The sequence below is a fragment of the Ctenopharyngodon idella genome, chromosome 13, assembly GCF_019924925.1.
Source record: "Ctenopharyngodon idella isolate HZGC_01 chromosome 13, HZGC01, whole genome shotgun sequence".
Taxonomy (NCBI): domain Eukaryota; kingdom Metazoa; phylum Chordata; class Actinopteri; order Cypriniformes; family Xenocyprididae; genus Ctenopharyngodon; species Ctenopharyngodon idella.
The window spans coordinates 30,527,133-30,538,088 of record NC_067232.1 but is presented as its reverse complement, the minus strand read 5'-3'; the positions used below and the strand labels follow the sequence as shown (position 1 = coordinate 30,538,088).

The 10,956-nt window shown below is 39.2% G+C and overlaps 1 protein-coding gene across 1 annotated transcript; it reads left to right on the top strand.

Annotated features, from left to right (window-relative positions):
- The first annotated feature begins 1,233 nt into the window (after positions 1–1,233).
- On the top strand, positions 1,234–10,642 carry degs1 (delta(4)-desaturase, sphingolipid 1). Its single transcript, XM_051917352.1, has 3 exons — positions 1,234–1,492; positions 6,248–6,990; positions 9,759–10,642. The coding sequence occupies exons 1-3, from the start codon at positions 1,411–1,413 to the stop codon at positions 9,903–9,905; spliced, it is 972 nt and encodes a 323-aa protein (XP_051773312.1). The 5' UTR covers positions 1,234–1,410; the 3' UTR covers positions 9,906–10,642.
- Positions 10,643–10,956: the final 314 nt, after the last annotated feature.

Sequence of the window (10,956 nt, the reverse complement as noted above, 5' to 3'; positions counted from 1 at the left end):
AGTATTAACATTTTTGTAATATAATCATGCACTAACTGAATTTGACTTGACTTTAAGCACATTATTGGGACCATCTCTGAGTAAAAGCTAGGTGAGATTTTGATACAGCAAGAGAGAAGACATTGATGATGACATGCTTTTCGTTTATTTGGCAAAAAAGGAGAATGTGTATTGTTATCTCTACAGGAACTTGTGCCTTTTTAGCACACAAAGATTGAAATTAACTTGCATTTATCAAACTGCCAACTTCAGTGTAGCTCTTACAAAAAAAAATATTTTAAAAGAAAAAGAGAGGAACTCTTAAAGCTCTGTCTTTTAAACAAGTCAAAATACTTTAAACATAAATATATAATATAATGAGGCAATAGCAAAGGCCATAATCATAAAGTCAAGCTTAACCATCTTAACACAAAAACAGTATAAACAATGCTTCTATTCCCTGACAGTGAGGATACATTTCTTTCACTTGAAATTAAAGTGCAGTATTTGGAAACTAGAGATTGAAGTGCCACTGTATATACATATTGCTTAAATGCTGCGGACAGTAGAAGTTGTTTCCTAACCGGCTCTCTCCTGTTTGTGCTTATCGACACATTGGCGTGATGTCTTCTCAAATGAACTGTCATATTAGAAGTGTTTCCATTAGCATATTGAATGCATTTTGCACAATGCTTGCACACAGTCGCAGTTCTATCTACTGTTTTATTTCCGTTGTCGTCGTAAGTAACATGAAATCCAAAATGTTCCCACACACTGGATTTGAACGACGCTTGCGCATCCGCCAACTCCGGGCAGCCTTCATTATCTCCTCCACTTGCCATTTCTGCAGCACTCCTTACTCCACTTTTACTGTCTATATGTATGTTCGCGCGAAACTGTCTGAGGCGAAACTGTCTGAGCACGGGGCTACATTGCGCATGCGTCGAACCGTGCGACGCACACACGAACCGAATCGAGACAAGCGAACCGAACGGTTCGGGTGTTTTTTCATGTACCGTGCCACCCCTAGTTTTTACCGAAGCATTTTTTTTTTTTTTTTTTTTTTTTTTTGTGGCACACATGGCCCTCCTCATTAGTCTCTGGGGGGAAAGGATACTGCTGAAAATGCCACAGAAAACGGCACCATAACGGTTTTGTTAAAGTTAACGTAGTCAAAGCTGGCGTTTTTAGGGGAAAAGAGAGAGAGAGAGAGAGAGAGAGAGAGAGAGAGAGAGAGAGAGACTCCGCCCTCCGCGTCAGCGTTTAGAAATCGAAAGATCTTTTTCGTCCGTGAAGAAGGAGGGCTGAATGAGAAAGGGAAGGATGTGGGACAGTCGCTGCTGTTAGACCCGTGTGAAATAACTTCTGCTCCTACATTCATCTCTTGTGCAAAAACACTTAACGCGAACCAACAACCGAGCTAGCGTAAAAATGGGCAATCGCGTAGTTCGTGAAGATTTCGAGTGGGTTTATACAGATCAGCCTCACGCGGACCGGAGGAAAGAGATTCTGGGTGAGTCCCCTTTTCTCTTACACGATCATTGACTATTAAAAAATAAACTATATATCGCTTCGTGTACATATTAGCGTTGTTTTGATCGGTTTCTCTGATTGGCGCGCTGTTTTAGCATCAACTCGAATGTTTTGTTATGTAAAATGATCTCCTGAGAAAGCTCAAACGAGCTAAGCGGTTATTCGTTCGATTGTCTTATTTTCTGTGCTGTCGTTGATGTGTAAGTTGTGTTTGTAATTAAAGAATCCGTATGGTTGAAGTGTTTGGATGTAGAGATGAAATAAGAGCTCAGGCTGACCGACCGTTATGTGAGGGCCGCTCCCGACATGCTGAACTACAGGAAATATTCGCATGGCCTCTATAATAACACTTGATAATGAATTTATTATATTGTGTAATGTTTGTAGAATAATCTTATTACGTTACACATGAAGCCGTGACAGCTAACTAGTTAAACCGCGTCCTATTTCTAAAGATTATTAGCCGCTAACTGGTTTCATAACTGTTCGAATGTAGGCTAACGTTAGTACGCTATCGTGCGATTCTGTGAATGTTTTAAAGATTTAATCTTGTTTCTGTTTGGTCAGTCATTAATGATGTTTTATTAAATGGTAAAATGGTGAGTTTGGTGGTGAAGTGAGCGGCTGATAGTCACATGAGGAAAGTTAACATTCATTATGTTGGCCTCAGAGCATGGCTCTGTCTGTCATTCAGACCTCACGCTATTAAAACTAATTCAAACTTTCTGATCAGGCTTTGTCAAGACATACTTTTTTACCTAGTTCTGAATGTAAACGAACACGTATGATGTACTGAAGGTACAGAAATCCTTAGGTAGATGCATTATTTTTGGCTTCAAATCGCCGCCCCCCGTTCACAACCATTATAAACCTCGGAGGACTAAGGATATTTTTTAATATGTCTCTGAATGTGTTCATCTGAAAGAAATGGTCATATACACATAGGATGGATTGAGGGTGAGTAAATCATGGGCTAATTTTCATTTTTGGGTGAACTATCCCTTTAATACAAAACAGCTCTGTTGCCAATTCATGATTTATTCATCATGCACTCACTGACACACACACACACACACACACACACACACAAAGTGATCTGGTAAATGATTCTGTAGCTTTTTAATTATAGCGTACAATGGGGCCTTAAGGCACACCTAAAGGAAAATGTGCTTTTCGCTACTCCCACTGCTGAACAATATGTGTTTTTATTGAACCCTGATAGATCAACACATTTTGTAGGAAATTAAAGTGGTATAAATCCTATAACTATACGAGGTGATGCCCAACACTCAGGGTAAAAGGCATCCTGTATTAATACAAATGATCCCATAATCATTTAATATATCTTTACAGGAATACCAGTTATTATATGATATGATTAATATATTTTGTAATATGATGGTTTCATTACAAATATGGTCATTATCTCCAAGTTGGACACCAACTTAATAAATGATATTAACCTTCTGAATCTTATCATGTCAACAAATGGAAAAGTCATCCAGCTATTTATCACGTCAATTATTGTGCCTTTAGCCCCAACAGCCCCAAATATCATACTTTTACATATTCTTCCATTATTACAAAAACTGTTCATTTAATTACTTTGAACAAAACCGAAAATCATTAACAAGACCTTTGCCTGAATTTATATTCAGTAATTTTATTGATTGTGATTTCTTGCATAAATATAATATAAGGTTCAAGGTTGGTTTATTTATATAGCACATTTAAAAACAGCAAGCATGGCTGACCAAAGTGCTGAACATAAAGTGAAGAGTACAAAGCGAAACCATACATTCACACCAGACACTCATACTGAATTACAAGCTAAGGGAAAAAAGTAAGGTTTAAGAGAAGATTTAAAAATAGTTAGAGACTATGCTGATCTGACATAGGCCTGGGAGATTGTTCCACAGCCTGGGGCCAGCAATAGCAAAGGCTCTATCACCTCTCTGCTCGTGATCCGGGGACAGAGAGAATTCTCTTATCACCAGATCTCAGATTTCGTGTGGGATTGTAGGGGTGGAGTAGCTCAGACAGATAGCTCGGTGACTGTTTATTTAAAGATTTAAAAACAAAAAGACAAATTTTAAATTCAATTCTAAAATGTACAGGTAACCAGTGCAATGATTTCCAAATTGGAGTAACATGATCAAATTTGCGTTTTCTTTTGAGAAATTTTTGCACTAATTGAAGACGAGCGATAGAGGATTTGGACATACCATAGTAAAGAGAATTGCAGTAATCCAAGCGAGATATAATAAGCACATGGATCGCAATCTCTAAGGTTTTTTCAGAGAGCGAGGATCAAATCTTAGAGAGGAGATGTAGCTGAAAAAAGCAAGAACTAATCACAGAATTTATTTGCTTTTTAAATGTGAAGTTCTGACCCCAAAAAACAGTTTTTTTGGAGTCCAGGTTGATGCTTCTGCTCCCAGAGCTATGATGGGGGCCAAAGACTATAACCTCAGTTTTTGATTTGTTCAAAAACAAAAAATTTTGAGAGAACCAAATTTTCACTTCATCTAGGCATACAAAAAGAGATTCCAGAGCAGCATTTGTGTTTCATTTCAGAGGTAAATAGATTTGAGTATCTGCATAGCAGTGAAATGATACACCATGTTTTCTGAAGATGGAGCCCAGAGGAAGTAAATACAGAGAAAAAAAGAATAGGTGCAAGAATTGAACCCTGTGGTACTCCACAAGAGAGTTGAGCAGGTGATGAAGAAAAGTTACCTAATCTAACAGAGAAACTTATATTCGTCAAATAAGATTTAAACCAACCGAGGACAGTTCCCTGAATGCCCGCAGAACTTTCCAGTCGGGACAGGAGAATTTTATGATCAACTGTATCAAAAGCCGAGGTTAGGTCTAATAGTATCAAGATCACTGATTCACCAGAGTCAGTCGTTACCAGTATATCATTAAAAACCCCGTAACGAAGCCGACTCGGTGCTGTGTAGAGGCTTAAAACCAGACTGGAAAGTTTCAAAAATGTGATTTGAGCTAAGGAAAGACTGAAGTTGAATAAAAACAGTTTTTTCCAAAGCTTTAGTAAGAAAAGGAAGAGTCGAGAGGTCGAAAATGATTGAAATCACTATCATCAAGTGAAGGTTGAGGTGTGACAGTAGCTTCTTTAAGGCTATCAGGGATAGTCCCTGAACATAAGCATTTATTCAGAAAAGGCCCAACTAAATCAAAAATTTGTTTCAAAAAACGAGGAGGAAGAATATCATTAGGACAGAAAGAAGTTTTCAAATGAAGTTTTCAATAATCTCTCTGAAAGACTGAACACAGATATAACAAAAATGAGCAGAGACGCCAGACGGCATGCCTCAAACATCAGCGCCATCTTGGAAAAACTATATATATAATGCGATAAACTACACCCACACACATATATATATATATAATATATATATATATATATATATATATATATATTGGAAAAAAACATTAAATATTACATAAAATTATCGCAGATTGAACTTTGCGTTACTGCCCAGAATTGAGTCAATAATCAGGCCAATTTCCTCATGCAAAGGGAAACGAGGATGTTTTTGCACCATCTAGTGTTTTAAAGGAGAATAAAATCAAACTGCGCCTTTTGCTCCGTTGTACCCTATTCATGCTTTTAGTTCACACATGGCTCTTTTCCACTGCATGGTTCGGATCGGTACGGCTCACTTTTGGGGGGGTTTCCACTGTGAACAGTACCTAGTACCTGGAACTTTTTTAGTACCACCTCGGTTGAGGTTCCAAGAGAGCCGTACCGATACTAAAATGTGACGTGTAAGTACTGCAGATCAGATCAGAGAGAATCGTCACTTCCAGCGTCATTAGATTTGTGACGCGAAACGCCAAACCTGCTAGATTTAAATAGTCAGCAACAGCCACCGCAATATCATTTGTTGGCACCACTGTTTTTAACGACTTTGAAGCCGTACTAAACTGAAGTGTAAACCGAGCCAAGTCGCGCCAAGCAAAAGCACTTATAGATTCTGGCACAAGATGCAGACACCATTTATGACTTAAGAATAAAGCTGCATAATTAAACTTAATGTATTACTATAAGTTTAAGTGAAACCCACTTGGCTAAATATTCAGTGTGATTATTTCTCCTGCTCATTGGTGTCTTGATGCTAATGGAGATCTGGAGCAATGACACAGCACACAACACACAGTACTGTTCAAACAACACGTCATCTTCACTGTGAGATTGGCTCAAATGTTGAGCTTCATGCGAGTTCATGTTTGTCTGCGTGGTGGATGTTCCCTCCAGTATGCATACCTGTGCTGACATGTAGCCTGTGTTATTGCTAACAGTGCAGCATGCTCGATCCAGACATGTCTAAGACAGTTCTGCCGTACTGCTTGATGTCATATAAACCCTGGAATATCCTCTAAAGTAGCGCTCTCGCCTCAGAGCTGTCATGGCTTGCATTATCAAATGTATTGGATGAAAATTGCACACATTTAAATTCTAATGTGTGTTTTGCATTGTGTTTTCTTGGGAGCTTTAGGCAAATTACATAGGCTTCAGGTTTTACCATATAAAGCATATTAACGAGAAGGGCCGACGTCAGACACCAGAGACACACGAGCCACTGTTCCAGATCCTGTTGGTGTCGAGTTGCATTGTTATGGAAATAGACAAAATTTGAATGAACTTATCTTCCACATCAGTCTGTTTCAGTTTAACAACTTGTTGTCTTTTTTTTTTTTTTGGCAGCTAAATACCCTGAGATCAAGTCTCTGATGGGACCTGACCCCAGACTGAAATGGATAGTCTGTACGATGGTTGCTGTTCAGTTTTTGGCCGCCTTTTTGGTGAAGGACTTGCCCTGGAAATGGGTCTTGTTCTGGACATATGCATTTGGGAGTTGCATAAACCATTCAATGACACTAGCAATTCATGAGATCTCTCACAACACCGCTTTCGGCAACAACCGCGCCAAATGCAACCGCTGGTTTGCCATTTTTGCCAATCTGCCCGTTGGGTTGCCTTACTCGGCATCGTTTAAACGCTACCATCTGGACCACCATCGCTACTTGGGTGGAGATGGCGTGGACGTTGACATCCCCACTGACTTCGAGGGCTGGTTCTTTTGCACCCGTTTGCGCAAGCTCATCTGGATAATGTTCCAGCCCCTGTTCTACGCCATCCGTCCCCTCTACATCAACCCCAAACCCATCAGTCAACTAGAGATCATTAACACTGCCGTACAGCTCGCGTTCAATGCTCTCCTCTATTGGGTATGGGGTGCCAAGCCCTTGGTCTATATGCTGATGGGCTCATTGTTAGGAATGGGTCTCCATCCCATCTCAGGACACTTCATTGCTGAGCATTACATGTTCCTCAAAGGCCATGAGACCTACTCTTACTATGGATCCCTCAACCTGCTGACTTTCAACGTCGGGTACCACAACGAGCACCATGACTTCCCTAGCATTCCAGGATGCCGACTGCCGATGGTAAGAGGAGTTATTCCACTTCATGTTTGCAAAGCCAGATCAGTCCATTTCAATAGTTAAATAATTATTGAAAACTTTTTGATGCCCCCCAAATGTGACAATCCCCTTGTCAATATAGACCAGTAGGTAGCGGATCTGAAGTCAAACTGGTGCTTCAGTAAGTTGGAGAAGCACTGAAGGCCTGCTGTCTTGTCTTTAAAAAGGACTCTCCTCAACCATGTTAAAACAGGCTAAAACAATTCATGAATTAAAAAAGATGTAGAACACTCTACGAATGTTCGCTTAAAGATGAAATAATGAATGATAGGATACTTCCTCCTGTGCCAGCTTAATATAGGAAGGCAAACTAGACATTTGCAGATTTATGTCCCTGAAAAATGTAACACTGGCGCTATCAAAACATTGTTTGTTCGAGCAAACCGACCGGCCTAACACCGCAGCTCTGACTCAACCAGTGATCTGTTTTTCCAACTAGTAGCCAACTATTGGTGGAAGTCATCAGGAAGTGTGTTGAAATGAACTTTTGCCCATACGATTGACTGTTTTGGACTGCCGCCTTGAATTTAATTCCTGTTATTATGAATATTACTAAGGCTGCCCTAACCAAATATATTTCTAGTCGATGGGTAGTCATTCATTTAAACCACTGTCCTGCAGAGTTCAGTTCCAACCCCAATTAAACACCTAAACCAGCTAATTAAGTTCTTGCTAGGGATACTAGAGACTTCCAGGCAGGTTGAGGCAAGTTGGAGCTAAACTCTACAGAACAGTGGCCCTCCAGGAGCAGGATTAGACACCCATGGTTTAAGCCATTAGTTGACTAGTCGCACTTTTATACAGAGCCCCGGACATAACATGGAGGAAAAAATAGAAGGTTAAATCGTGCGCAAGATTTACTAATTTGTTACAAAATTTATACAAAATAGTAAATTGTGTGCAGGATTTAGTAAATCGAGGGAACGAAATAGTAAATCGTGCGCACGATTTAATTTTTTTTCTTGCATGCTCTGTACATTTTATGATATTAATTTAATTACTTAAAGGTGTGGTTGATTATGATTTGACTCTTTTTAACTTTAGTTAGTGTGTAATGTTGCTGTTTGAGCATAAACAACATCTACAAAGTTACGACACTCAAAGTTTAATGCAAAGGGAGATATTTTCTTTTAAAGAATTCTCTGTTTAAGGACTACACCAAACGGCTGGTAGGGACTACAACGAGCTTCGTCCCGGGTTAGTGACATCACTAACCCTAAAATTTACATAAACCCCGCCCCTGAGAACACACAATAAAGGGGTTGAGGCCATGTTGGGCTGCTTTAGAGAAGAGGAAGAGTTGTTGTAGTAGAGTGTTGTTGATGCCGTAATTTTACGCCGGACTGCTTCACAAACGAGGGTCAATTCAACACAAAAGATTAACATGACGGCACATGCTAGTGGATGAGTTGAATCAACTCCACAGCAACTACATAAATTTATCCACTAACCGTTCAGAAACGTCCAGTTTCATTCTAAAAGTTGTAACTTCTTCCTGAGTCTCTCCATCAGTGTCGACTCCGGTTTGAACAAGGTAATGGTGCTTTTCCACTGAATGGTACAGGTTTAGTATGGCTCACTTTTTGTTGCTTTTCCACTCTATGGGATGGCTTGGTACGGCTCGCTTAAATAGTACCACCTCGGTGGAGGTTCCAAGTGAACAGAACTGATACTAAATGTGACGTGTAAACACTGCAGATCACTGATTGATGAGAGAGAATCGTTACTACCAGCGTCATTGGATTTGAAACACGAGACACCAAACCCGCTAGATCCACAGCAGTAAAGGCGGCGCAACTATAATGATCAGTCTATAATCCCACCCACTTTGAAGCGGTACTAAACTGCAGTGGAAAAGCAAACTGAAAGTAAGCGAGCCGAGACGAGCTGAGTCGTTCCACGCAGTGGAAAAGCACCATAAGGCTGAACACCGTTACTGACATTAGTCATTTTGGCTGCGTGAGATCCTCCAGCTTTGTTGTTGTTGAGCAACCGAAGCTGTTAAAGCTCCGCCCTCTTCTGGAAAGGGGGCCAGGAGCAGCAGCTCACTTGCATTTAAAGGGACACACAAAAACGGCGTGTTTTTGCTCACATCAAAATAGGGTCAAATTTGACAAGCTATAATAAATGATCTGTGGGGTATTTTGAGTTGAAACTTCACAGACACATTCTGAGGACACCAGAGACTTATATTACATCTTGTGAAAGGGGTATTATAGGTTCCCTTTAAATATATACTGGGGGCATCAGAAAATAGTTCAAGTTTCAGGGCTGAGAAAGAATATTATATGTAACATTGCTAACATTGTTCTGCATTACAAAGAAATACTAAACCACAATAATGAGCCTTGAAATATAAATAAGCTTTACTTATGGCAAAAGTAATGATTATGTGTTGGGGAAAAAAACAGCAAGGAGACTTTTTGTTTGTTTTTTGAGACTGAATCTTTTAGAGATTGCTCTCAGTGGAGGTATTTATATGATTCTTATCTGTAATTGATGCGACAAGAATCGCCAAACAGTTTTATTGACTAATGGACTAGTCTAGTCTGATGTGAAAGATTAACTAGTCTGCCCACGTGAGCTCAAACTGAAAGACATGTAAAGAATGCAGTTAATCTTTCACATCAGAACATCAGCTACAGATGATCGTGAACCGCAGCCAATGGAAATCCCTAAAGCATTTCTTTGAAAGGTTTTGTGCAAACAGCTTGTCTCGTTCTTTCCTCCAGGTGAAGAAGATCGCAGCCGAGTACTACAAAGATCTTCCATGTTACACGTCATGGGTGAAAGTGCTTTATGACTTTATCATGGACGATGAACTGAGTCCGTACTCCCGTGTGAAGAGACGACTGACAGGAGACATCAAACAAGAGTGACGCTTCTAACCAATCCCTGCTCACCCGCACCAGACCGCAGACTGTCTTAGCCTTCACCTGACTGAGAGTGAAGAAGGTTGTAGTGATTTTTAGTCATAATTCCAGTCTCCGTGACAAAAGGAACGGCCGTGCTACTTTGGTTTTTAGCAAGTGTGCTGATGAATTTTAATTGTGAACCAAAACTTTTGAGCTCTTCTATTGCACATGGTCTGAAGATTCTGACTCTTTTATTTTAGTTTAGTGGAATTTTCATGTTTTGCATTTCAATGCTAATGTTTCTAATTCCTGCGTGGCAGATTTTAAACATTAGGAGATTAAATAGGTCAGCAGTTCATGTAGCTCTACATGCTGATTCAGTGTTCTTCTGCTTATCTGTCTGCTCTCCTGTAAATAAATAAATGAATAACGCTGACCGAGCTCACCAATGCAATATAATGTTCATGTTGTCAAGGCAATGCATCATATTACAATAACTATAGATCTGCATCATCAGATTATGGTCCAGTCCCTGTAATACTGAAATATATTAATGTTACTCATCTCTTATTAATAGACGCCAATGTCAGGCGGTTTGGTGTTCAGGCCTGTGTGTTCGTGCCTCCATTATAGTATATTATTTAAATAAAACAACTTTGGCTAACAGTGAAGAACAGAGCTGTCTGACAACATTTGTATGTTTTATATATATATCAAAAGAACTGAAAAGCCTTAATAAATCTGAGCTGGCGTCTAATAAATGTTATTGTTTTGTTGTTAATCTAATTATATATATATACATATATATTATATATATATACATATATATACATATACATACACACACACACACACACACACACACAATAAGGTTCCAACATTGGTTAACTGCATTAGTTAACCTGAACTAACAATGAGAAACAAATAGTTAATGTTAATTTAAATATTTCCTGATACATAATTAAAAGTTGTATCTGTTAATATTATTGTTAAAACTTAAAATCTAAGGGCTTACTTCAAGTAAATTAATATATTAGATCATTGAGGTTCAGCTGACAAAAAAGTTGGGGTTGCA

What these genes read in the sequence shown, in the direction of transcription:
- degs1 (XM_051917352.1), top strand. Translation starts at nt 1,411, where the DNA reads ATGGGCAATCGCGTAGTTCGTGAAGATTTCGAGTGGGTTTATACAGAT. An exon ending in CCGGAGGAAAGAGATTCTGG is followed by an intron (nt 1,493 to 6,247) that starts GTGAGTCCCCTT and finishes TTTTTTTGGCAG; the next exon opens with CTAAATACCCTGAGATCAAG. An exon ending in CAGGATGCCGACTGCCGATG is followed by an intron (nt 6,991 to 9,758) that starts GTAAGAGGAGTT and finishes TCTTTCCTCCAG; the next exon opens with GTGAAGAAGATCGCAGCCGA.